This window comes from Mirounga angustirostris, unplaced genomic scaffold (genome assembly GCF_029215605.1).
Source record: "Mirounga angustirostris isolate CCGP_5_RB_7025 unplaced genomic scaffold, mMirAng1.0.hap1 SCAF_1, whole genome shotgun sequence".
In the NCBI taxonomy this organism is placed as follows: domain Eukaryota; kingdom Metazoa; phylum Chordata; class Mammalia; order Carnivora; family Phocidae; genus Mirounga; species Mirounga angustirostris.
In genome coordinates this window covers 34,174,594-34,199,909 of record NW_026991709.1, presented here as the reverse complement: position 1 = coordinate 34,199,909, position 25,316 = coordinate 34,174,594, and the positions used below count along the sequence as shown (strand labels likewise).

The following is a 25,316-nucleotide window of genomic DNA, read 5'->3' as shown; positions in this document are numbered from 1 at the left end:
CATTCATCAGGCAGCATCCAATCTTGTTATTTTCCTCCTCAGAAATGTCATTTGTTTTTTGTTTGTTTGTTTTGATTTGTTTGAGTGTAGTTGACACACAATGTTACATTAGTTTCAGGTGTACAATATAGTGATTGACAGATTTATACATTATTCGGTGCTCACCACAAGATTAGGTAGATCTATTACCATGCACCTCTATTACAATATCATTGACTTTGTTCCTTATGCTGTGCCTTTTATTCCTATGATTTATTCATTCCATAACTGGAAGCCTGTATCTCCCACTCCCTTCACCTATTTTGCCCATCCTGCCCCAGCAACCATCAGTTTATTCTCTGTATTTCTAAGTCTAATTCTGCTTTTTGTGTTTATTCTTTTTTTTTTTTTTTACATTCCACACATGAGTGAAATCATAGGGTATTTGTCTTTCTCAGTTGGACTTGTTTCACTTAGCATAATACCGTCTAGGTCCATCCATGTTGTTGCAAATGGTACAACCTCATCCTTTTTATGGCTGCGTAATATTCCTATTTTTTATACACATACACGTGCACACACATACATACATACACCACATCTTACTTATCCATTCATCCATCAATGGACACTTAGGTTGCTTCCTTATCTTGGCTATTGTAAATAATGCTGCAGTAAGCATGAGGGTGCACATATCTTTTGGAATTAGTGTTTTTGTTTTCTTGAATAAATACCCAGTAGTGGAATTATTGGATCATATAATAATTCTACTTTTAATTTTTTGAGGAACCTTTATACTGTTTTTTATAGTGGCTGTACCAATTTACATTCCCACCAACAGTATATAAGAAATGCCATTTGAATCATTCTTTTCCTCATTCCCACCGCATCTTGTCATCTCTTACCTTACACTTTGGATTCCATGTTAGCTTTCCTGCTATTTAACTATCCCCAATATCTAGTGTCTTTTTCACACTGTAGAGGTATTTTAATAATAAATGCATTTGAACTTCTCATTCCCCTACTTAGGAAATAGCCTTTAGTTTCCTACTGCCTGTGGTGTAAGCTCCTAGGCCTATCCTAATCTAATCTCATCTTGTCTGTCCCACCTCTCTCCTTACCACTAACCCTATTTCATGGCTAAACCAGACTCCTCACCACATCTCACCTTCTCAATCTGATGCATCTGCACATGTCATTCCATTAGCTTGGAGTCTCTGTCCATGTATGAGAGGTTGGTCATTCTTTGCACTGTATTTCCATGGTATTTATTTCTGACAATATGATGGAGTAGTAAGAGTCAGGGTGCTGAAACCAGACTGTCTGGATTCATAGATCCCAGTACTTAATAAATGTCTGTGACTCAGCTTCCTTACTTATAAACTTGAGATAATAATAGTACCTCCTTTAGTGTTGTTGAAGATGGAAAGGATTAATTCATGTGCAGTGCATGTGCCTAGCGCATAATAAGCAGACATGAAGCATATGCTGCTGTCTCTACTGTGTAATCATGATGACAGTGATGTAGCTAGTCTCCCCCAGAAGAGGCTGAAGGAACTGCTCATTAATACTGTAGTCAACCCAGAGTTCATGGCCATACCAAAATAAAAGTATTGTGCTTATAGAATGCCTGGATCCAGTTTGGAGGCTACTATACTTTAGCCAACTCATGTCATTTCTAGTCTTTCTAAAGTTCTCCACTAGTTGAAATTTCACTAGTACTTAGACATATAAATTTCCCCAGGCTGGCAGTCCCTTCCTTAACAGTAAATAATGTGCTCCTCTACAATTCTGAAGGTGCATGAGTTTGCCAGTTGAATGGATGTTGGAGCAGGCTGTCCCATGGTGTAGCCCTACACCATGGGACAGCCTCCAGATCTAAGCAGAACTCCAAAGCATGGCAGAGGGAAATTCCTTGTGTCACTTGAAGGCATCCTAAAGTAAATATAGGCCCATAGAGTCAGAAATCTGGTTTTCTCTCCTCTGTCACATCGCAGGTAAAATTGTAAAGAATATTGTGTAGACTGAAATACTAGAATTTAGCAAAATGTTTGCAGATGCTTTAATTCTTATGAAACTGCTACAGACATATTTGTTTGGATGCTATTTTTACTTTGATGGCTATGGTTCCAAAAAGTTAAATGCAAATTCCAGTGTTTCTTAGCAGAGTTTACTATTTAAAGCAACTCTACAATAAAACATTTTGAATTACATCCTAGTTTACTAGTTTCCTAGTTTTTATTAGAATATTAATGTATTAGTTTCTTGAATGTAGGACACTCTTGTATGGGCTGCAGTACTTCTGACACAAAGGAGATGTTCATGGCTTAGAAAATTGCATCATCAAAGTGGCAAATGAAAGTAAACTTGGGAAAGCAGTATTTAATTTTTAAGGGGGAAAAAGAAGCTATAAAGTAGAAATCCACCTTGGGGAAAACAATAGGAGCCTATCTATTAGACAATCAATATCTAAATTTAATTTTGAGAATGAAAAATATTTATGTGTTACTATTTTATTTCATTTTTCCAGTGTATTGAGTTTCTGGTTCTCATCATTACAATGATAAATAATATTTAAATGGTTCCAAATCAAGTGTCCTAGCTAAACACAGATGCGTGCACATGCACGCAGACACATTTGAAATTAAGGATACACAGCTAATGGTAACATGTAGATCTGAGAAAGAAATAAGGAAAATGAAGAATAAGAGTGATGACTTGGGTTTCTATGGCACCTGAAGTTTAAAACGTACTTGCCTAATGTGTGGATGAGGTAGAAAGAACTCATTAAAATCTTTGGATTTTAATCAGAAGAACTAAATTTTAATGGTTGCTTTTATGCTTATTATCTGTGTAAAGTTTGGGCAAAAATGTCCAAAGCTTTGGATTTCTCATCTGTGAGATGGATATAATGAAGAGCCCCACTGAGGATCAAAACATAATGTGCATTCAAAGCCTTGAGAAATTGTAAAGCATTGTACAGATTACAGAAATGATGGAAATAGAAATTTTGGAAATTACTCAGAGATATTAGAGATAGTTTCAGAGATGACCTAAGTATGATAGAGGTAAGTGTTCTCAGTTTGTGCGTGAGGAAAAGGAGGTGTGTAACAAGGGCTGTATGGCTGAGCTGGAACCGGACCCTGGAATTCTGAGTCCAGATGTGTTCACTACTCTTTGTGCTTCACTGTGATGTTTTTGAACCAAGGTTGTATATCATTCACAGGACACAGCTGTGGTAAATTAGAACCTAATGGATTTTAAGGACTTTAACACATGTAATTATTGAGTCACCTTAGCAAGAAATGCTAATATCACTGGGTGAGGCTTATATTTGTTTTTTAACACAGGTAATGAATTTGGGCATCCTGAATGGTTAGACTTTCCAAGAAAAGGAAATAATGAGAGTTATCATTATGCCAGAAGGCAGTTTCATTTAACTGATGATGACCTCCTTCGCTATAAGTTCCTAAATAACTTTGACAGGGATATGAATAAATTGGAAGAAAGATGTGGTTGGCTTTCAGCTCCACAGGTAAGCTCTTTATTCTAAATGTTGTGTGTTAGTCACCAGGGTTGCACATGCTTGGAATGGCAATCGATTTAAATCTATATGCGATCTTCTAAACACCACTTCATTCTTCAGCATGTAGTGCCCTGGAACATACTTCAGGTTGTCAAAACATGTCACTGAAGTCTCTCCAATAGATAATGAAAATCTTAAACACACTGCCCTGCTTACTTTCCTGTTTAGTTTGTTGTTGGTTAAATTTAGTAATTTTTATTTCAATTGGTTAAAATAAATGACAGAAGCTCGGTGTGGAGTCCATTTTGGAAATTGCTGTGGAAACATCTTAATTGTTTCGACTGTTTTTCTTTATATAAATAATTTTGCTGTCATAAAGGGACTACTTTGACAACATGTAGATTTCTTTATTCCTTTTTTTTCCCCCCCCTTCCTTTACTGGTCTCTAACTTGTCATCTCAATAGATGCCATTATACCTGTATGCTGTTTTGTATTTTTCATGAGCCTGACTCTCTGGAATTAAAGTCTCAGTTTTCAGTAAGTTTTAGAAAATGTAATTAACAGGTGCAAATTTTATACAGGCTTTTTTTCCCTTGCAAAAATTAGCATATAGTATGTTACTTATAATCCATTTTACTTTTTACTGGTGCTATTTGAAATTACTGTTGATATGTTTTTACTTTGGTGTCTGTGATTTTTTTTTTTAATGGTTGAACAAAGGTACTTATATATTCACCAAGATTGACTACCTGACACAAATGCCCTAATCACGTTTATTAGTAATGCAATTTCCAGAAGAGAGAGCAAAATGATGCTCCTTTTCAACAGGAACAATGTTGAATTCCAAAAGGCATGCTGTTTACTCTAGAGCCTTAGTTCACATTGCTAAATTACTAAGAGTGGTGCTGCTGATATTCATGGAAATAAGTCCTTTCAGAACCGGAGCTGCAAGAGGGTGGTGTTGAAAAAGCAAAGGCTTCTCACTGCCTACTATAAAACATGGTGTATAAATGGGAGACTTTGTAGATATAATTTCTTTTCAGACCTTCTCTTTTATTAGGAAAAAAAGATATATTGCAAAGAACATTAGGTTGCCATTGAATCTGACAAAGGTGTGCAATAATGTAAAGTTTTTAAGATACTACAATTTCAGAAATCCCAATACAATAACAATGTTACCTTTTATTTTAAAACGTAATTTTATGTACCTTACCTCATTAATCTGGGAACTAAAAGTCTTAAAGAAAATTCACTTGTAAACATCCAGAATACACACACACACACACACACACACACTTTATATGTAACATAGGTACTGTATTCTTTTTTTTGTTTTTTTTTTTTGTTTTTTTTTGTTTTTTTTTTTTGTTTTTTTTTAAAGATTTTATTTATTTATTTATTTGAGAGAGAGAGAGAGAGAAACAGCATGAGAGGGGATAGGGTCAGAGGGGAGAAGCAGGCTCCCCGCCGAGCCAGTAGCCCGATGCGGGACTCGATCCCGGGACTCCGGGATCATGACCTGAGCCGAAGGCAGTCGCTCAACCAACTGAGCCACCCAGGCGCCCTAGGTACTGTATTCTTAAAACCTAAGCCACAGTGCTAATCCTCTGTGCTTTATTTGAAGTTGTCAATGACTAGTGAGATTTTTATACTCTTTAAGCAGTTTTTGAGATTTTGGTTAGTGTAGAGTTTGATATGGCAAAATTGCAACATGTTAAAAAAATATACTACATTTTCATTTGTTGGCTTAATGACTAAGAAATCTATTAATAAAGACAAAAACAACTTTTTAATAAGTAATTTGCTTATAGCAGCATCCATAATGTAATAATGTAATATATGTGTTAATTCTTGCAGGCCTATGTGAGTGAAAAGCATGAAGCCAATAAGATCATTGCTTTTGAGAGAGCAGGTCTTCTTTTTATTTTCAACTTTCATCCAAGCAAGAGCTACACTGATTACCGAGTTGGAACAACGCTGCCAGGAAAATATCCTTTTTGTTGCTGGTGAATGTAACTGTCTGCATTCAATTGTTTATTACATCATAGAGAATAAGAAAGACCAATGCAGATCTTGGTGACAGTGGCTCTCAGTTACTCTTTTGAAAAATGAGGGACTTAAAAGAGTTGGTAAATCTTTGCTCTGCTTGGTTATACCGAATCGATCCTCAGCTTCATTCTGGTTCTAAAATGATTCTGAACATTTTTTAAACGATATTTTGATCCAATATGCAATTCAGGAGACAATTACAGTTTTTCTTTATGAAAATATTTTGTAAGTTTCCTTTAAGAATTGTCTCTTTTCCCTTTCTCCATTGAGAAAACAGACAAGAGCTATAAAGATAGCTTCCTTCCCTTTCCTCTTTCCTGTCTCCTCAAATGCAGGACATAGCCCACTTTTGAAGGCCTAAACTGGTACGGAATCAGGGCATTGGGAGTGTGAGCAAAGGAAATGAGAGGGAGAGTGTTTTTGATATTCTATATATTCATTTACTCACTCATTTACTTGTTTCACAGATATTTGCTGAGCACCTACCCATTGAACACCAGTGTACCAGCCCTGTGCGAGGTGCTGGAGAGACAGGAATTCTCCTGGCAGATGTAGTCACTGCCCTCGTGGAGCTTTTAAACTAGTGAAGAAGAAAAACATTAGTAATTGTAAGTTTGATCATTGTTGCAAAAGGAAAAGTGCAGTGTATTTTAAGAAGATTATGACTTACTAGGTCCATGAAAAAAAAAAATGACAGATTCAGGACCTAACAACAACCCAACACAAATTTTTAAGCAGACCATAGAAATAATGTTCTTCTCCCCTGAAGCCCTCACAATGATCAATGTCTGCCACCTCAACAAGGTGGCTGATGCCAACATGAAGGCTGATGTGTCAGGATCTCTAGCTATAGTAAAAGAAACCTCCTGTTCTACTGGCTCAAATGGTAAGGGAGATGTATTTTGCCACACCATCAGAAGTCCTAAGGTAGGGTGACCCCAGCACCGTGACAATATCCTCAAGCTCCCTGGTTCATTCTGTCTTTCTGCTTTCAACTCTTAGGGTGCCACCAACACCCAAAGGATGGCACCTGCTATAGCTGCAAGACAACAGCCATGGTTCCAAATGTAACCTTCTGACACAACAAAAGGCAGATAGACCTCTTTTCTCTTTTTAAGACTGAGGTCACTTAAACACATTTTCTTTCATCTTCTGTTGACCAGAATTCAGTCGCACATTCCCAAAGAAATGTCTAGGAAGGAGAAGCGTATTGCCAAGACGGGCTGAATCAGGGGAATTACCCTGGAGTTTCCAGGAAGTGGGAAGTGGACTCAGGAAGTGGACTTCGGGGGGAAGTGGTTACTCAGACAGACCGTTTCTCCACCAGTGAAGAAGAAAGGGCCAGTGCTGTCTAGTTAAGTAGCCTGCGGCACCTGCCGCTCCCCTGCGCTATCAGTGAGTGTGGTGAGAGATGGTCCCCTACCCTTTGCCTGCCCAGCAGAGCACAGTTCCACCTGCCATCAGAGCATTTAGGAGACATGGCTGTCACTGTGACTAACAGCCCCAGGGTGCCCCAGTTGACACAGAGAATGCTCCGTCAGTGTGATGGGATTGCCTGCACCAAAGATGCACTTGTTCCAGGAAGCAAATGTACTCACCATTTTTATAAAGAAATGCAAATAAATGCTAGACATGTACCATCTCATACGTGACCCCTCTCGGCTGCAAACTGCTGAAGTAATGCCCCTAGACTCACTTCCCGTATACCTGAAAATGTCATATAGTCAATATGCAATCAAAATATAATTTTTTTAAAGATTTTATTTATTATTTATTTGAGAGAGAGAGAGAGAGAGAGCACATGAGAGGGGGGAGGGTCAGAGGGAGAAGCAGACTCCCTGCCGAGCAGGGAGCCCGATGTGGGACTTGATCCCGGGACTCCAGGATCATGACCTGAGCCGAAGGCAGTCGCTCAACCAACTGAGCCAGCCAGGTGCCCCAAAATATAATTTTTTTATAATCAAACCAAAATACATTTACAGTACACTTGGGAGCTACTTCAGTCTTTGTTAAGCACTATCCTTGACCCTAAGTCAGTAGGAGAGAAGAGATGTATAAAACCAAACTAGGATGTAAGTCATAATGCAGTAAATGGGAAGGGAGCAGGAATGTTCTACGGGAGAACAGGAGATAAGTAAAAGAAAAAAAATAAAGTGAGAGAAAGAGAGAAAGAAATTGATTGATGGAGTGATTGATTTAAGGAAAAGACCTTTAAGCCTGGACCTTGAGAAATGGATAAAATTGTAGTAGAAAAAATTGAGAAGGGCCATCTTAGCTGTTGGAGAACATAGAACGTTCTTAGATAATGAACAGCACAATGTATTAATTGGAGAATGATGACCCTAAAAAGGAATAAAAGATAAAGCTGAAAAGATAGATTGAGATCACATAATAGAAAATTTCAATGCTATATTAATTAGTTTAGACTTTTTTCCATAGTTCTATATTGAATCACTGAAGGTTTCTGAGTTAGGGAGCTACCTGATAAGAATGTATGCTTTAGGAAAAGTTCTCACGGACCCAGTGTGTAGGAGAGCTTTCTTGAGGAAAGAGATGGGAAGTACAGATATTAAGTATGAGAAATTATAGTACATGTAAAAGATAATTAAGGCATGAGCTAAAGGAATGACAATAGGATAGAAAGAGGTTTATGAGCATTTTCTTAGAGTGAAAGAACTCAGCAATTGTTTGGACTTGGGATGGAGAAGAGAAAATACAAGGTTTCACTTTAAACAAGGGGAAGAATGGTAGTGGTGTTATTACTTAGGATACCAAAGCAAGAAAGCAAGGAGGAATAACCAGTTAGGGGAATAGAAAATATAAGTTTAGGGGCACCGGCTGGCTCACTTGCTAGAGCATGTGACTCTTTTTTTTTTTTTTAAAGATTTTATTTATTTATTTGACAGAGAGAGACACAGCAAGAGAGGGAACACAAGCAGGGGGAGTGGTAGAGGGAGAAGCAGGCTTCCCGCCGAGCAGGGAGCCCGACGTGGGACTCCATCCCAGGACCCTGGGATCATGACTGAGCCGAAGGCAGACGCTTAACGACTGAGCCACCCAGGCGCCCAGCATGTGACTCTTGATCTCAGGTTGTGAGTTCAAGCCCCATGTTGGGTGTAGAACTTACTTAAAAAAAAAAGTGTATGTATATATATATATATATATATATATATATACACATACACACACACATATATATAAAGAAAAAATGTGGGCGCCTGGGTGGCTCAGATGGTTAAGCGTCTGCCTTCGGCTCAGGTCATGATCCCAGGATCCTGGGATCGAGTCCCACATCGGGCTCCCTGCTCCTTGGGAGCCTGCTTCTCCCTCTGCCTCTCTCTCTCTCTCTGTCTCTCATGAATAAATAAATAAAATCTTTAAAAAAAAAAAAAAGAAAAAGAAAAAATGTTTAATTTAGGATTTTGATAAATGTAAACACATAGAATATCAATGGTGATGTTTAGAAGAAAAATCTTGACTCAAGCTACATTGATCTCCTGTGTAACTATGTAATCTATGTAATTTTAACAAATATTATTAAGTGAAAACATAAATAATAGCATATTTTATGAAGTAGAATCTACCCAAAAGTTAATTTTATTTAATGATACAATATTACACTGTACATAAAAGTCTATATTTTGTGTTTTGTTTTGTTTTTCTGAAGTGATCTCTACACTAAACACGGGGCTTGAACCCATGACCCTGAGATCAAGAGTCAAATGCTCTACCAACTGAGCCAGCCAGGCACCTTTCTAGTTTGGTTTTGATAAAACCTTGATACAAATGGAGTCTTCTGAAATTTGGTGATTTATCTAGATGTCTATAGGCATCCGTTATACAGAAATTCTCTATATTAAACACTAAATGTTTTACGTTAGTGACCCCTTTCAGAAACTGTACTCATTAAAAGCTCTAATTATGTAGACACCTGGGAAAATTGGGCCATATCTTCATATAAGTAAAACTTGAACCCTTGATCATCTATTGCATCTCTAGGAAAACCTTGAAAATATTCTTGGTTCTTTTCTTAGAGGGATTTTGTTTTCTACAGATTTGTGCCCACTTAGACCTTATTTACTCTTGCCACCTTTCTCATTCTTGAATTTCTGTCAACAAGCTGTAACTAATTCCCATACGTTACCGCTTCCTCTGAGGACATTTACATTTTAATAATGGTCTCTTTGAAAACTCCAGAAATATGCAAGACCTTATGGACTGGTTATCTCATGTAATAATTGTTTTATAACAAAGATTTTTTTTTTTTGAGGGGAGGGGAGCAGGAGAGAATCTCCAACATACCTTAAACCACACCTAATTAGCTTTAAGTTCATAACACCAGCTTTAACTCTTACATTGATCTTAAAACCTTCTGGATTTCGTGATGTTCTATACTCCAGTGACCCAGTTCAGTGCAGAAATAACATTTGTAAGTTCCTCCACACATCACAGCTAACCATCAATAGAGCACATTCCAGTCCTAGGAATCTCACTATTTCACAAGGTAAGCAATTCTAGGGTTTTGTTTTTTTTTAAATATTGCCTTAAACGTATGAAAATAAATGCATTAATTCTGTACTCTGGCTCCAGCGCCTGTTCTACAAGCTGCCACTCAGATCAGAAGGGCATTTAACATGCTCCTCACAGTACTTACCGCTCCCTAGTCTTCCCTCTTCCAGACCAGATGCCTCTGTTTTCTTCAGTAGATTCTCATGATACTTTCCAGACCTCTTACCATCGCATCTCCCTCATCAAAATACACTCGGCATGGTGCCCATCCCTCTTACATCATGTCTCCAGAATTAACAGCATAATATTTCAGATAGAGTCTGGCAAGTATGACTTAGAGTACCCCATTACCTCCCTTTATCTTGATACTGCTCTCTTATTAATATAGTCAAAGGGAAACTAGCTTTCCTGGCAGCCATCACGTTTTTTACTCATATTTGCAACCAAATAAAAATCTCTAGTTTTTCTTGATGTGTACTAACTAGTATGATATCATAGCTCCCTTATTCTTTTTTATGATTTTATTTATTTGTGAGAGAGAGAGAGCAAGCACAAGCAGGAGGAGTGGCAGGCAGAGGGAGAAGCAGGCTTCCCACTGAGCAGGGAGCCCGACGCGGGGCTTGATCCCAGGACCCTGGGACCATGACCTGAGCTGAAGGCAGACGCTTAACCGACTGAACCACCCAGGCACCCTATTCAGCTAATAACTTTAACCTAAAATCCCAAATTTAACATTGAACATGAAAATATATATATTGGTTTTTTGCCTCTAACCTGTTAATGGGGGAGACAACAGTTCTCTGTCATTATGATGATTGTACTATCTTCCATAAGCAGCAGATACATCTATGCTTTCTTTCAGCTCTTATTGTTCCAAGCTTAGCTTTAAGAGTTCTTTTTATTATCCTTAGCATTTTACAAGTCTCATTTCTTTTTGGTCTTTCATCTTTCTGACTTTATTCTTATACCTTTACACGACATTGTAGCTCAGCATTATAGAATCATTTCAGATAGGGAAAGTACAAAAAATTAGGATTTCTATGCTGTATTTTCTGACTTTGCCAAAGTGTTCTGTGCCATTGGTATTTCCAACTACTGAGCCAGTGATTTGAATACAGATTTTCACTGTGAAGAATCCACAGTGGCAAGATTGGTTATATTAATCAAGTCAAGAAATTCATCAAATTTTTAATTCCCTGGAAAGCAGGATTTGGTGCCAGAACAAATTGAAAGTTTCTAAAGAAGTCATTTGAACTTCTTCTTTCACTATGAAATATAAACCTGCGAACAGGTAACATGTCTGAATTCTTGAGCAGTTCCATTTTTTGAACCCATATATCCAGTATATCACATAGCAAGACATCAACTTTCACTCAAATCTGTGGAGGATAGGTGATGACTGTCTTCCCAAGAAACTGTTGTAAGGTGAACTATTTTGGGGATAATGCCAGGCAAAGCAGAAGAAACACTTAAAGGATGTCTTTAATTATCACTTCAAAATGAGATGATACATTTTGGAAAGCTAAAAGAGAAATCGGATTTGTATCACTAAGGTTTTGGAATGTGGTCTTAAAGGTGACAGCTAAAAGACATAGTATTGTTTCTGCAACAAGAATCTATAGCCGTATTCTAGAAAATTAAAAAAAAACACACACACAAAAACCCTTTGCTTATATACTATCTTACATTGGTCTTTTTAGCTGCTGATCTTCAATGTAATAACCACCAACATTCTTTAATTAGTAAATAGCAACGTGTGTGATGCAGAACTCAGATCTAAACATATAGACAAGTAGGCTGGTCATACATTTCATACCTAGGAAGATAAAACACACTCTCTTAATGTGTTATATTTGCCTGTGATTTCACATTGTTTAGCTGTAGAGAAAGAAAGAAAAAAAAAACCATAATGCCCTTTATATTATCAGAATCATCGCTGTCTTTCTTGCATTACATCTCTTCACTTAGAATGATACCAAATCAGCATTGAATCAAAAGGAAAACTGCTAAGCCCCCAAGGACGAACCGTTCCTTCTAATGCATTTTGAAGAACATAAATGATGATACCACATTTTGAGCGGTGCCAAGGGAAGTGGGTGTTAGGGGACCTCTTTTTGAGGCCCTTCTGTTTGCTGGCCATTTTTAGTAAGTATCTAGTTTCCTATTCCCAGCGGCCCTATAAGATAGGTTGTGTTGGCCTCATGGGACAGGTCAGTAAACCAAGGCCTCTAAGTCACTACCTAACTCCCCTCCAGCACCTAGCTGCAGAGGTTGAGCAGGGACTGCAAAGCTCGTGTTCTCTCTCCTGCGTCAGGGCACCCCTTCTCTGGCTGCCTGTGTGTGGTTGGTGGTAGCAACAGTAGTATTGCCCATGATGACTCATTTCTGTTACGCTCAGAAGAACTTCTGCATAGTTTTGGGGGCAATAGGTAGCCTGAGAAAATGCACTGTACATCCTGTATATCAGATACACAAATTCATGGCACAGGAGAGCTTCTCTCTCTTCAGCTAACTCCCTTCACGCCTCATTCGTAAGGCGTGTGTCTTAGTATGTGCAGATTCATACTGTTCTGAGAGCGTAAACAACGCCAAAACCCAGTGTTTTTTCAGTTGTCACCATGCTGAGATGGGGGTGGAAATAAAAGTCTAATAGCAGCCCCCTTTCCAAATGGCGTTTCAAACTGTTACAATACTGAAATGTTGAGAGTGATCATCAAGGATGGCTTGTGAAAACTATGTGAATCCCAGCCAAAAATATTTAAAGCTAAGGGAACAGATGAGTAAATAGTTGAATTTGACCTGAGATCTTTGAAATGTTTTCATTAAACTGCCTCAAGATATACTTTTTAAAATGTAAATTCAGACTCTGACATTTGCAACCTGTACACAGAGTTTCTAATGAGCAAATAAGGTCACTGGGATGATTCACTGGAGTGTGATTGCTGAAGGCAGAGATGTTGCTGTGAGTTGCTTAGTCTACAGAAGCCTTTGAAGCATGGTTATGTAACACTCTGTGTTTATTAGAATCTATGCTTTATGCAACAAATAAAAGCAAAGGGCTTAATTTAGGATTAGCTAAATGCCACATTCCATCAAGAATTTATATATAAAGGTTAATTTCTGAACCAAGAAAAATAGAGCATCTCAACTTTCTAGTTTTCCAGGCTATATATGTTTTGGTTAAAAAAAAAAAAAACACCTTAAAAAAATACAAGGTTTTCTCATAAAAGATCTACAACAATCACTTTGAACAGATGCAAGCACGTTTTTTTTCCTTTGTGTGTGTGTGTGTATGTGTGAGTGTGTTATGTGGGCTTTTGCTCTATGCTACAATTTAATGGTGCTATTCTTTATGTGAGCAGAGATGATCCTACTAATAATTTCATATTTAATATGGGTCCTACTTTTGTTTTTATAGCTTCAAAATGGATGTGCATTCATTGCCAGGTTAGCCCTCTAATTTCAAGATGACAGTAATACTTTTAAACATTATCTAGAGGTCTTTTTGATCATTTTTTATTGTTAAATATTGTCCAAAAATCCCTGTGATTTAATGATAATGACGAATGCATCTACCCACCCCCACTGGCAATAAAGAGCCTATGATTTAGCATCATTTTTCTACCCAGGAATTTAAGATGAATCACAAAGTAAGAAAAATATTTTGCATGATTAAAATATTGCAACTGCTTTAACAGTTTTAGATTGGCTTAATATATATTCATAAGACTATAGGCAGTAATGAATAATGAGCAGGCCCTTAAAACACAAATGGTTTTAGGTGGGGTTTTTTTTTCCTCTCTCTCTTTTTTTTTTTTTTCCTTAAATATCTGAGTACTGTTTCAGGGTTCGTGTTCTGAGATATTCAACAGCATTTCTGGGTTTTTTTTTTTTTTTTGCTTCATAGCTCCGTTGTGTGGTAATGGTCTCCTTGGTTCCAGAAGTTCATCTAACAATAGCTCAGTCAAGATTTCTATCCTCTATTTCTTGTCCTTCAATGGGAAAAAAGAAATCAGAAATATTATTGTAACCGTTAAAAACAATACACACATATGTAACAATTGTATCGCTAATGAGGAGAAAAACATTTGTGCCAAGGTTGATTATTTTTACCAATTTGTAAAAAAAGGTACTAGTATGTGGAAATTCTGAGGTATGTGGTACTACAATGTGGAAACTGAGGTACGTGTAAGACTAAGAGTCTTATCCACACATCAACAATTATATCTTTAGTTAAAATGTGTTAGGTATTCACACATAAAGCTAAATTTCTGTTGGATGGACGATGATGAATAGAAGGATGGGCAGTCAGAAGTGGATGGATGGTTGAGTGTTGGATAGATAAAAGGATGAACAGACTGATGGATGATGTGGATAGATGGAGGTTACAGCTACCTAATGGCAAAAGAACCCCTGGGGTTGTTTAAAATTAAATAAAGTACAGGGCGCCTGGGTGGCTTAGTTGGTTAAGCGACTGCCTTCGGCTCAGGTCATGATCCTGGAGTCCCGGGATCGAGTCCCGCATCGGGCTCCCTGCTCGGCGGGGAGTCTGCTTCTCCCTCTGACCCTCCTCCCTCTCATGCTCTCTGTCTCTCATTCTCTCTGTCTCAAATAAATAAATAAAATCTTTAAAAAATTTAAAATAAATAAATAAATAAATAAAATAGTCCTTTATTTAATCAGTCCAAAAACAGATCATTCTCTACTAATTAAAAAAATAATTGTATAATTGTATTCATCACCTTTCTTTATATCTGATGCCAGTGGTCTTTAATTAGAGCATTCTGTGTCTAAAATAAATTTCTAATATTGAATGTTAAATTACTTTTTCCTTCTGGATCTCAGTAGAAATTAGCCTTTTTCTTTTTTTTTTTTTTTCAGTAAATATCTCCTGCCTGCCATAAAGCTGTTTAGATCTTCTGTAAGTGAGGTATTTTCATTTTCATCATTTTCTGTTAAGCTCTTCTAACTCAGAATCTCACAAAGCTCTTCTAACTCAGAATCTCACAGGGTCAAACTGAGTAGTCAGTGTTTTATTTATATGTGAAAATAGTACCTGAATACTCCAGAAGATTCTTAAAATGAAGGAATGATATAATTACTGGTTCACTGTAAGTATTTAAGGGCTGCCAAGAATATCTTGGTGCTGCAACCAAAGGAAGAGTTTGTCTCTCCAGAGAAAAATGAACACTGTTCTTGGAAACAGTGGCTTCAGTTATAACCATGTGTAAGAATCATTTCTAATTCTATTAATGTAGTATTTTTTGGCCTAATGGTGGAAAAATACCTAATTAATTCCTATTATGTCTGTGAAGTTTACTTGTGAAATTAATTGATTCTTTTTGGTTGTTATATGGCATTAATTGAATTAGGAAAGTATTCTTTAGATATCATTGAGAAAAATTATTTAATGTATAACTTAATGAAATGCAATCATGTTAGCTTTTACTGGCACACAGTAAGTGTTTCATTATGGGAACATTAAAACAAAATTATTTTGTCTGTAGAATTATAAACGTTACTGTAATTTTTTTCTCCATCCATTTATATTTAGAGATAGTCCATTGTTTTCACTTTACTACCTTCCCTTTCAACACTCTTCCTTTCTTTCCAGCTAAGGAAAACAAGAAAAATAAGTTTCTCTGATGGTAGCATTCTTTTCGGATTCTGAAACATTGTTTTTTTCAGTTTGTTGTCTTACTCTAACATTTTTGTGTCCCAGAGACTCACTAGTTCTAAGTATTTCCAGTTCTTATATGTGTAAATGTAGAGAAATTTGTTCTTACTATTGGGATAGTGGCTAAAAGCATGAGCTCTTCGGTGGAGTAAGTAAGACTGTCTAAGGGTTCAAGTTCTGTCTCTCCCACTTACCAGCGTTATAAAAGTAACCTCACTGTTTCTTAGTTTCCTCATCTTTAAAACACCTACTTGTAGAATTATTGTCAGAATTAAATGAGTTAATGCATATGAAAGGCTTAGCAACAGTGTCCTGCTCAGGCTGTAAGCTCAGGCAGTTCACCTGCTCTGCTCATCATTACTGGCTCTAAAAATGCCTTAAGAGGGGCGCCTGGGTGGCTCAGTCCTTAAGCATCTGCCTTCAGCTCAGGTCATGATCCCAGGGTCCTGGGATCGGGCCCTGCATCAGGCTCCCTACTCGGTGGGGAGCCTGATTTTCCCTCTCCCACTCCCCCTGCTTGTGTTCCCTCTCTAGCTGTGTCTCTCTCTGTCAAATAAATAAAATCTTCAAAAATCAATCAATCAATCAATAAAATAAAAATGCCTTAGAAATTTGGTAATAAAAGGAAGGAAAGGAAAGGATGAGAGGAGTATGTATTAATGCTCTCTATTACCTACATGCTCTGGTCCTACTTTTTTCATTTCCTATTCCCCAGTTCACCACCACAAGGTGATTTCTGTCCTGTCACAGTCTTGGAATTAAGTCTTCTGCTTCTGGCTAATTCCTTTCTACACTTCTGCATTATTGGCTCACCTTTCTTCCTTACCCCCTTGCAGCACTATCGTGAGTTCCCTTTCCTCTGTACCCACTTTGTCCCATCTTTTTCCCTCAGGTCCAAATCCAGTTATTTTTTTTGTTTCCTTCCTTGCACTCTTCCCTTGAAGAACTCACATATGCTCCTGGCTTCAACCCTGTGTAGACGGCCCCTAATCACCCCTCCTACGTCGATGTGTGCCTTATTCACCAACTATAATTTTGTGATATTTAATGACCATTAGGAAATACCCAGCACATGGAATCATGAATTTTTGAGAGGTATCAGAACTCTAGCATGACCTGGTTCAGCCCATTGAAATTAGATAAAATTGGTTGGTTTAGAAGATATATTTTAGGGGCACCTGGGTGGCTCAGTTGGTTAAGCGACTGCCTTCGGCTCAGGTCATGATCCTGGAGTCCCGGGATCGAGTCCCGCATCGGGCTCCCTGCTCGGCAGGGAGTCTGCTTCTCCCTCTGACCCTCCTCCCTCTCATGCTCTCTGTCTCTCATTCTCTCTGTCTCAAATAAATAAATAAAATCTTTAAAAAAAAAAAAGAAGATATATTTTAGGACATGGTTTTCAAATTAGTACCAAACATCAAAGTACCAAACCATAACACTTCACAGTGTGTGAATGCTTTTATTTACATTGACTCTCCTTATCATCACATCATTTTAGTGATATGGATCAGGCAAGTATTCTTATCCTCAACCTAAATATGAACACTAGAAAGATTTATAACTTTCACAAGATCAGATTCCTAGTAAGGGAATAAATGTGATTTAAATCTACTTCCCCTAATTTCAGCATTGTTTTTCATGTGAGCACCAGATAATTCACTTTTTTGTTGCCCTGTTGAAATGCCATTAAAGTAGGTAAAGCATGTCTCACTAATTATAATTTTATGTTTCCTTTGCATTTCTTTGTAAGAGTTAATGATGCCTCTGGCTAAATGTCATTTCTCTGCAGTGTTATACTGTCCTCATTTCTAACACACTTATAAGCACAGATCAGTTTAAATGGGATATTTATAAAATATACTCATTTTAAAAATAAACATTTTAGGGGCGCTTGGGTGGCTCAGTTAAGCATCCGATTCTTGATTTCAGCTCAACTCATGATCTCAGAGTCATGAGATGGAGCATTGGGCTCCCCGCTGGGCATAGTGCCTGCTTAAAATTCTTTCTCTCCCTCTCCCTCTCCCCCTCCGCCCCTCACTCTCATGCTGTCTCTCTCTCTCTCATATACAAGTAAGGAAACAAACAGACTTTTTAAGGATAAAGTAACTTTTTAAGGAAAAAGATGATACTCAAATTTTTTATTAAACCAGGATATAAACCTAAGTATATTTCAGCTTCAAGTGCTGGCTGGGAAAGTGTGGATCCTGAAGGATATTAGAGGATAAAAGGGTTTGGAGACTAACAGCCCATAAAACAGGGGAAAGAACAATTTACAAAGAGGTGAAAGATAAGAGTTCTGCTTTCATCAGCTTTCTTGATAAGCTGTTGCTCATATTCTTTCTTGAGCAGTGGAAGTTATGACCTGTATGCTGGTTCCATATTACTGGCATAGACTTACAGCATGGGAGGTCTAATTTGTTTTAGCCACACACGATAGATACAGTCTTGGACAGATTTAATCGGGAGATGAGCCTCCATGTAGATCTATATTAGAGGCATATAACTGTATATATTTCCTTTTCTCACCTTAATTTTCAATGTAGGAAATTCATCCCTGGTGACATTTTGTCTGCTGGCTGCCTCAGACAATTTACCTAAAGAATACATGGAATCCTATCACTGTACTTGATTAACTCTCTCATGACCATAATAGTCTCATCACTTCGGAATTTTAATAATAATTGGATGGTCTAAATAAAACTCACATTTGTGAAATAACTATAAAATAAATAATTAAATCTACATAAAATCTGGTTCAAAACCTGCCAGAAATTTTACTCATTTGGATTATATAAGTCATTTCCATGTCTAACTATCATGACCAAAACGTTTGTTGATTTCGTTTTGAATGGTACAAACATGTACTTTGCAGAAATAACTTAGCCACTTTACTCTTTGCTTGTATTATTTCCTCTGTCTACCCAGTAAGGTTAAACCAATATGATTGTTTTAAAGATGATTGCAAACTACTATATTAGATTTATTATGCCCCTGGAAAATATATTTATTAGCAGTCACTTGTGTGTTTAAAGCTCTCGCACTCAAAAAAAAAAAAAAAAAAAAAAGCTCTCGCACTCATTTTTTTAGTGCCTATGGGGAAATGTTTACTTTGAATCTTTTCCCTCACAATCATTAATCTGGGTACAGTTATAATAGTTATGGGCTGGGTGCCCAGAAATACTCAGGAATAACTGGGAGTGATGGGGCACACACACACGCCTGCAGGCTTTTCTTTATAATTTTTCATGAGAAGCTAGCTCAGCCCATTCTCAATCTGAAGCACTGAGTGGGCCCTAGAGTATTATGATTTTCTGTTTGGCCTGAAACTTATAAAAGAAAGAGGAATATACATTAACTATACATGTAAGTTATGACTTCAAATAAATAATATTTACTACCAACACTAAGATAATCAGTTTTCAAATGTTTAAGTATTTTAATGTTCACAAACTTTGCAGTCTTTCAATGGCAGATGGTGGGAGAGTGGTAGAACATATTATCCCTAGATGTATATCCTGGCCCTGCAAAATTATTTTTTTAATATTATTATGTTATGTTAGTCACCATACATTACATCATTAGTTTTTGATGTAGTGTTCCATGATTCATTGTTTGCATATAACACCCAGGGCTCCATGCAGAACATGCCCTCTTTAATACCCATTACCAGGCTAACCAATCCCCCCACCCCCCTCCCCTCTAGAGCCCTCAGTTTGTTTCTCAGAGTCCGTAGTCTCTCATGGTTCGTCTCCCCCTCCGATTTCCCCCCTTTATTCTTCCCTTCCTGCTATCTTCTTCTTCTTTTTTTTTTTTTTTTTTAGCATATAATGTATTATTTGTTTCAGAGGTACAGGTCTGTGATTCAACAGTCTTACACAATTCACAGCACTCACCATAGCACAAACCCTCCCCAATGTCTATCACCCAGCCACCCCATCCCTCCCACCCTCCCCACCACTCCAGCAACCCTCAGTTTGTTTCCTGAGATTAAGAATTCCTCATATCAGTGAGGTCATATGATACATGTCTTTCTCTGATTGACTTATTTCGCTCAGCATAATACCCTCCAGTTCTATCCACGTTGTTGCAAATGGCAAGATTTCATTCCTTTTGATGGCTGCATAATATTCCATTGTATATATATACCACATCTTCTTTATCCATTCATCTGTCGATGGACATCTTGGCTCTTTCCATAGTGTGGCTATTGTGGACATTGCTGCTGTAAACATCAGAGTGCACGTACCCCTTTGGATCCCTACATTTGTATCTTTGGGGTAAATACCCAGTAGTGCAATTGCTGGGTTGTATGATAGCTCTATTTTCAACTTTTTGAGGAACCTCCATACTGTTTTCCAGAGTGGCCGCTCCATCTTGCATTCCCACCAACAGTGTAGGAGGGTTCCCCTTTCTCCGCATCCCCGCCAACATCTGTCATTTCCTGACTTGTTAATTTTAGCCATTCTGACTGGTGTGAGGTGATATCTCATTGAGGTTTTGATTTGGATTTCCCTGATGCCGAGTGGTGTTGAGCACTTTTTCATGTGTCTCTTGGCCATTTGGCTGTCTTCTTTGGAAAAATGTCTGTTCATGTCTTCTGCCCATTTCTTGATTGGATCATTTGTTCTTTGGGTGTTGAGTTTAAGAAGTTCTTTATAGATTTTGGGTACTAGCCTTTTATCTGATATGTCATTTGCAAATATCTTCTCCCATTCTGTCGGTTGTCTTTTGGTTTTGTTGACTGTTTCTTTTGCTTTGCAAAAGCTTTTTATCTTGATGAAGTCCCAATAGTTCCATTTTGCCCTTGCTTCCCTTGTCTTTGGCGATGTTTCTGGGAAGAAGTTGCTGCAGCTGAGGTCGAAGAGGCTGCTACCTATGTTCTCCTTTAGGATTTTGATGGACTCCTGTCTCACATTGAGGTCTTTCAACCATTTGGAGTCTATTTTTGTGTGTGGTGTAAGGAAATGGTCCAGTTTCATTCTTCTGCATGTGGCTATCCAATTTTCCCAACACCATTTGTTGAAGAGACTGTTTTTTTCCATAATTCCATAAAGAATGTCCATTCTTTCCTGCTTTGTTGAAGATTAGTTGACCATGGAATTGAGGGTTCATTTCTGGGCTCTCTATTCTGTTCCATTTATCTATGTGTCCGTTTTTGTGCCAGTACCATGCTGTCTTGATGATGACAGCTTTGTAATAGAGCTTGAAGTCCGGAATTGTGATGCCGCCAGCTTTGCTTTTCTTTTTCAACATTCCTCTTGCTATTCAGGGTCTTTTTCTGGTTCCATACAAATTTTAGGATTATTTGTTCCATTTCTTTGAAAAAAGTTGATGGTATTTTGATAGGGATTGCATTGAATGTGTAGATTGCTATAGGTAGCATTGACATCTTCACAATATTTGTTCTTCCAATCCATGAGCATGGAACATTTTTCCATTTCTTTGTGTCTTCCTCAATTTCTTTCATGAGTATTTTATAGTTTTCTGAGTACAGATACTTTGCCTCTTTGGTTAGATTTATTCGTAGGTATCTTACAGTTTTGGGTGCAATTGTAAATGGGATCGACTCCTTAATTTCTCTTTCTTCTGTCTTCTTGTTGGTGTATAGGAATGCCACTGATTTCTGTGCATTGATTTTCTATCCTGCCACTTTACTGAATTCCTGTATGAGTTCTAGCAGTTTTGGGGTGGAGTCTTTGGGGCAAAATTATTTTTTATATATTTTTGTTATATATATTACACATACATATGTATATGTATGGTTTTTGACTAGTCATTTTGATGTTGTATACTTAAGTTCAATCGTCTGTATAAAAAAGCTAACTGATGAGGTTGATAATGCAGGTTTTTATATGCTGATTTTAGTAAATGTGTAATCAATCATCCACTTCAAATAACAAATATATAAAATGTCTATCTCCAGGGCTCATACTGATTAGTTATTCACTTTAAGAATTAACTACTTCAAACTGACATGCATTTGTTTTACTATTGTGACTTCTCCAAAAAGAAGGAAAAAAATCTTTTAAAATGTCCAGGTAAAACTTAATAGATAATGAAATGGGATTGTGTTAGAAGGGATATTGTACAGTTCTGAAATGTTAACTCTATAAAACAAGGGAAGAAAATCAAGGTTGGTTTTTTATAACCAAAGTAGTATTAAATTATTTCTTCAGGTTTAGCAAAAGCATGCATAGATCAAAACCCAAGAAGGTTACAGTTATATTCCGATAATGAAAAGATCCACTCAATAAATATGCCGGGTACTAATCTAGGTTTTAGGTGGCTGGGAGGTGAGAGGCGGGGTGGGTAAAGACAGAAATCCCTTATAAAAATTGTATTTTTTTTTTAAGATTTTATTTATTTGACAGAGACACAGCAAGAAAGGGAACAGAAGCAGGGGGTGTGGGAGAGGGAGAAGCAGGCTTCCCGCTGAGCAGGAAGCCTGATGCGGGGCTCAATCCCAGGACCCTGGGATCATGAACTGAGCCGAAGGCAGACACTTAATGACTGAGCCACACAGGAGCCCCAGGAAGTAATTCTTAATATGAATTTGCATCAGACCTTTCTTATTTAAATGTTATCAATATTAATTTAAGGCTGTGAAATCTCTGTCATGTGTGGTCTCTTTGATTCTGATGCTTGCCTGCAGGTTCTGTTATGTGCTGCAGGCTAGAAATATGCTGGGACTAATCTAGGTCCTAGGTAGCTGAGAGGTGAGGGGCGGGGTGGGTAAAGTCAGAAATCCCTTATAAAAATTGTATTTTAGTAAAGGAAGACAGAAAAATGAAATAGGTTTGTAGTGTGTTAAAGGTTGATAATGATGTGATGAAAACCCACGACATGTGTACAAAGAGGGTGTGGGAGGTGTTTAGTTCTCAGTTAGGGCATGCAGAGGTAGCTTCTCAATCTCTCTCAGTAGCTTGAGGAGATTTTTCTTTAAAAAAATAAGTAAATAAATAATACCTAAAATTTAAAAAGGCATGTAGTTCTCAAGGAGTTTGATGTACTGTCCTAATAATCTTTAATATTTAAAATTTTGTATAACAGGAGAACTTTGAATCCTAGTGAGAATAAAGAGAAGGGGAGGAGGGCATGGAAGTATGGGTCATTAAGGAAGGAAAGGCCAAATTGGGAGTAAAAAGTAAGATAGAGAATAAATAGACCCACTTTTACATTTTTATCACATGAGACATCAGTTTAAAGGATCCAGGGGCTATAATAATAATATAAATAGTAGCTAATAATTTGAGAATTTTCCCCCACACTAGACACAGTACTAAACCCCTGAAACACATTGCTTTAGTTAATCTTCCCAGGAACCCTCCAATATGGGCACCTGTGTTTTAACAATGAGAAACTAAACTGCTAGGAAGTTCAGTAGCTTTCTTAGAGACACAGTTAGCAATTGCCAGAATTGGTATTAGAATGTAATTGTTGGACCCCAAAGCACATGGATGTACCCACCGTATTTTCCTGTTGTAGGCTGTTTCCCCTATCCTAGTCTGTCTGCAAGACATAGCTCAGATGTTACTTACTTACTGCTTATAATTGTCATTATTTTTCAGGGACTTTGAAGTTTCCAATTATCTTTTCCATTTATATATGTTTCATTGGATTCCACTGAAGGCTGTATTAGAGTAAGTTTGGGAAAAGGTGTTTCTTTATAGCTGAAGTCAAAATTATTTTGAGTTCCAAAGCACAATGTTTTTGTAAAAAATGTTGAATCTGCATGGTCAAAACTCATTTAGATGACAAAGTATGTGGTTATAAGGTGAATAAAAATCTTATTTTTTTCTTTTTCAATTCTAAATAATTGCTATTGCTTCATCAAATAATTGAATTTACAAGTTCTTTGGGCAATCCTTAATGACACAGACAAAAAGCAACAATTTTAGAGGATGCTTAGGCTAGACGTGTGGGCATAATTTTTCATTATTATACTTTAACTGTGGGCATATTTTTTCATTATTATTCTTTCTTGAGTTATTGAGAAACAATGATATTTTTTATTTCAAGTTATATAACCTTCTAGGACAAAGAAAAGTTCCTAGTTGGGTTAGTCAAAGTATTCTGTAAAGTATTTAGAATAATATTCCTGTTTGCATAGAGAAATATGTGGTACTTAATACTTGGTATTATCATTCAGTTTGCTATTTACTGGTATATGTCATTAAGCATACCTAAGCATAAACTAATAATTTGCATGAAAATTTATTTCAAAAAGCATAGCAATACATTAATTAACATGGTAGATAATACTTGAGCCCCCTCATCCTTTGAGTTTATTTTATTGCTATTCTGCATTATACAGTTTCTAAAGAATTACAGCCAAGGAAGTAAACTTGAAGGAATTGTAGTTAATTGCAGAAACTTATTGTTGATGACATGAGCACATCTTAGAATATACTAGAAATATACTTATATTTTGTACTTAATTAAAACATTTGGTTGTCATTTAAACTTTTAATTAAGACAGTGCTCACAAACTTGAATGTGTATGTAGCTTTTTACAAAAACACCAAAATATTAATATGAACCAATAAGAGTAAAAAAAAAAAAAAAAAAGATTGTTCCCTTAGAGAGAAGTTGTGATGTTTGGCATTTATTATATCTTAAAATACACTTTGGTTATATTCAATAATAAATTCCTTTATTTACTTTCACATTACTCTCTGTTTTAATTTTGTTTTAGAAATATAATATTTAGGAATATTTTAAAACTAACATCAAGAAGAGAAAAAATTTAAATGGATATTTTCCATTGAAAGTAGCATAGTCATAAATGCCACATTGCCATAAAATAGTTTTGAAAAAATAATTAAAATATCAGGGTTCCTTTTCTATGATGAATTTTTAAGTTAGTATATATTTTAGATCACAGAAGTAAATGTGCGAATGCCTAAATCAGACACACAGGCACACCGAACCTCACATTAAGACACATACAGATTCATACAATATGCAGCAACACATCACAAGTCTCTGCTACTTTTGCATTTGGAAAAAGACTAGAGAGAGCAACTAAAAGGTGTAATGTATGGCCCAGTGTATTGCCTAGGCATAATTTAGCTATATTTATAAAATAAAGGAACATCTATTTAAGATGGTATACAGTTATAACTGAAGATTTTGTGGATTTTAGCCGTTAATAAATAAAATTCAACTCATGACACATAAAAAGAGAAGGACTATGTTGGAACACTGTGGCTAGTTCTGTGCTGGTAGTTGTTTTCAGATTGTTAAAAATACAAAATTGTCTTTGCTTTCCAGCACCTATTCTTACTCTACCAGATGTTTGTTCACAGTTCCTTAAAATTTCATATGGAATATGTCTTGCCTTGGATAGAGATTCTTTCTCCTGGGGCCATTGAGCTCCCAGTAGTTATTGCAACCATAATAATATGGGTGGGTTGATTAAAGACTCAGATCTGAAAATAATATAATAAATGCATATATTCTAAGACGTACTTTTTTTTCACATTTAAGCTTGTCTTCAGTTGGGATGTGTTCTACAGTGAATGGCATGGTAGTGATATTTTTTTTCTCTTTATTGGGGATACATAAGATAATTCATC

The 25,316-nt window shown here is 36.8% G+C and overlaps 1 protein-coding gene across 4 annotated transcripts in view; it reads left to right on the top strand.

Annotated features, from left to right (window-relative positions):
• The window catches only part of GBE1 (1,4-alpha-glucan branching enzyme 1), a 279,311-nt gene that overhangs the window by 239,868 nt on the left and 14,127 nt on the right, over nt 1-25,316 (top strand). Inside the window, exons 13-17 of one of the 4 annotated variants that reach the window (XR_010407963.1) lie at nt 3,330-3,514; nt 5,364-5,518; nt 6,023-6,163; nt 14,946-14,994; nt 23,307-23,544. Coding sequence is in view for 1 of the 4 variants with exons in the window: in XM_054504127.1 (XP_054360102.1) it covers nt 3,330-3,514; nt 5,364-5,496 (318 nt within the window). In the remaining 3 variants the exon portion in view is untranslated. Of the gene's footprint in view, nt 1-3,329; nt 3,515-5,363; nt 5,519-6,022; nt 6,164-6,718; nt 23,545-25,316 lie in introns of those variants that run through there. The other 3 variants (XR_010407962.1, XR_010407961.1, XM_054504127.1) reach the window with 3 other exon arrangements.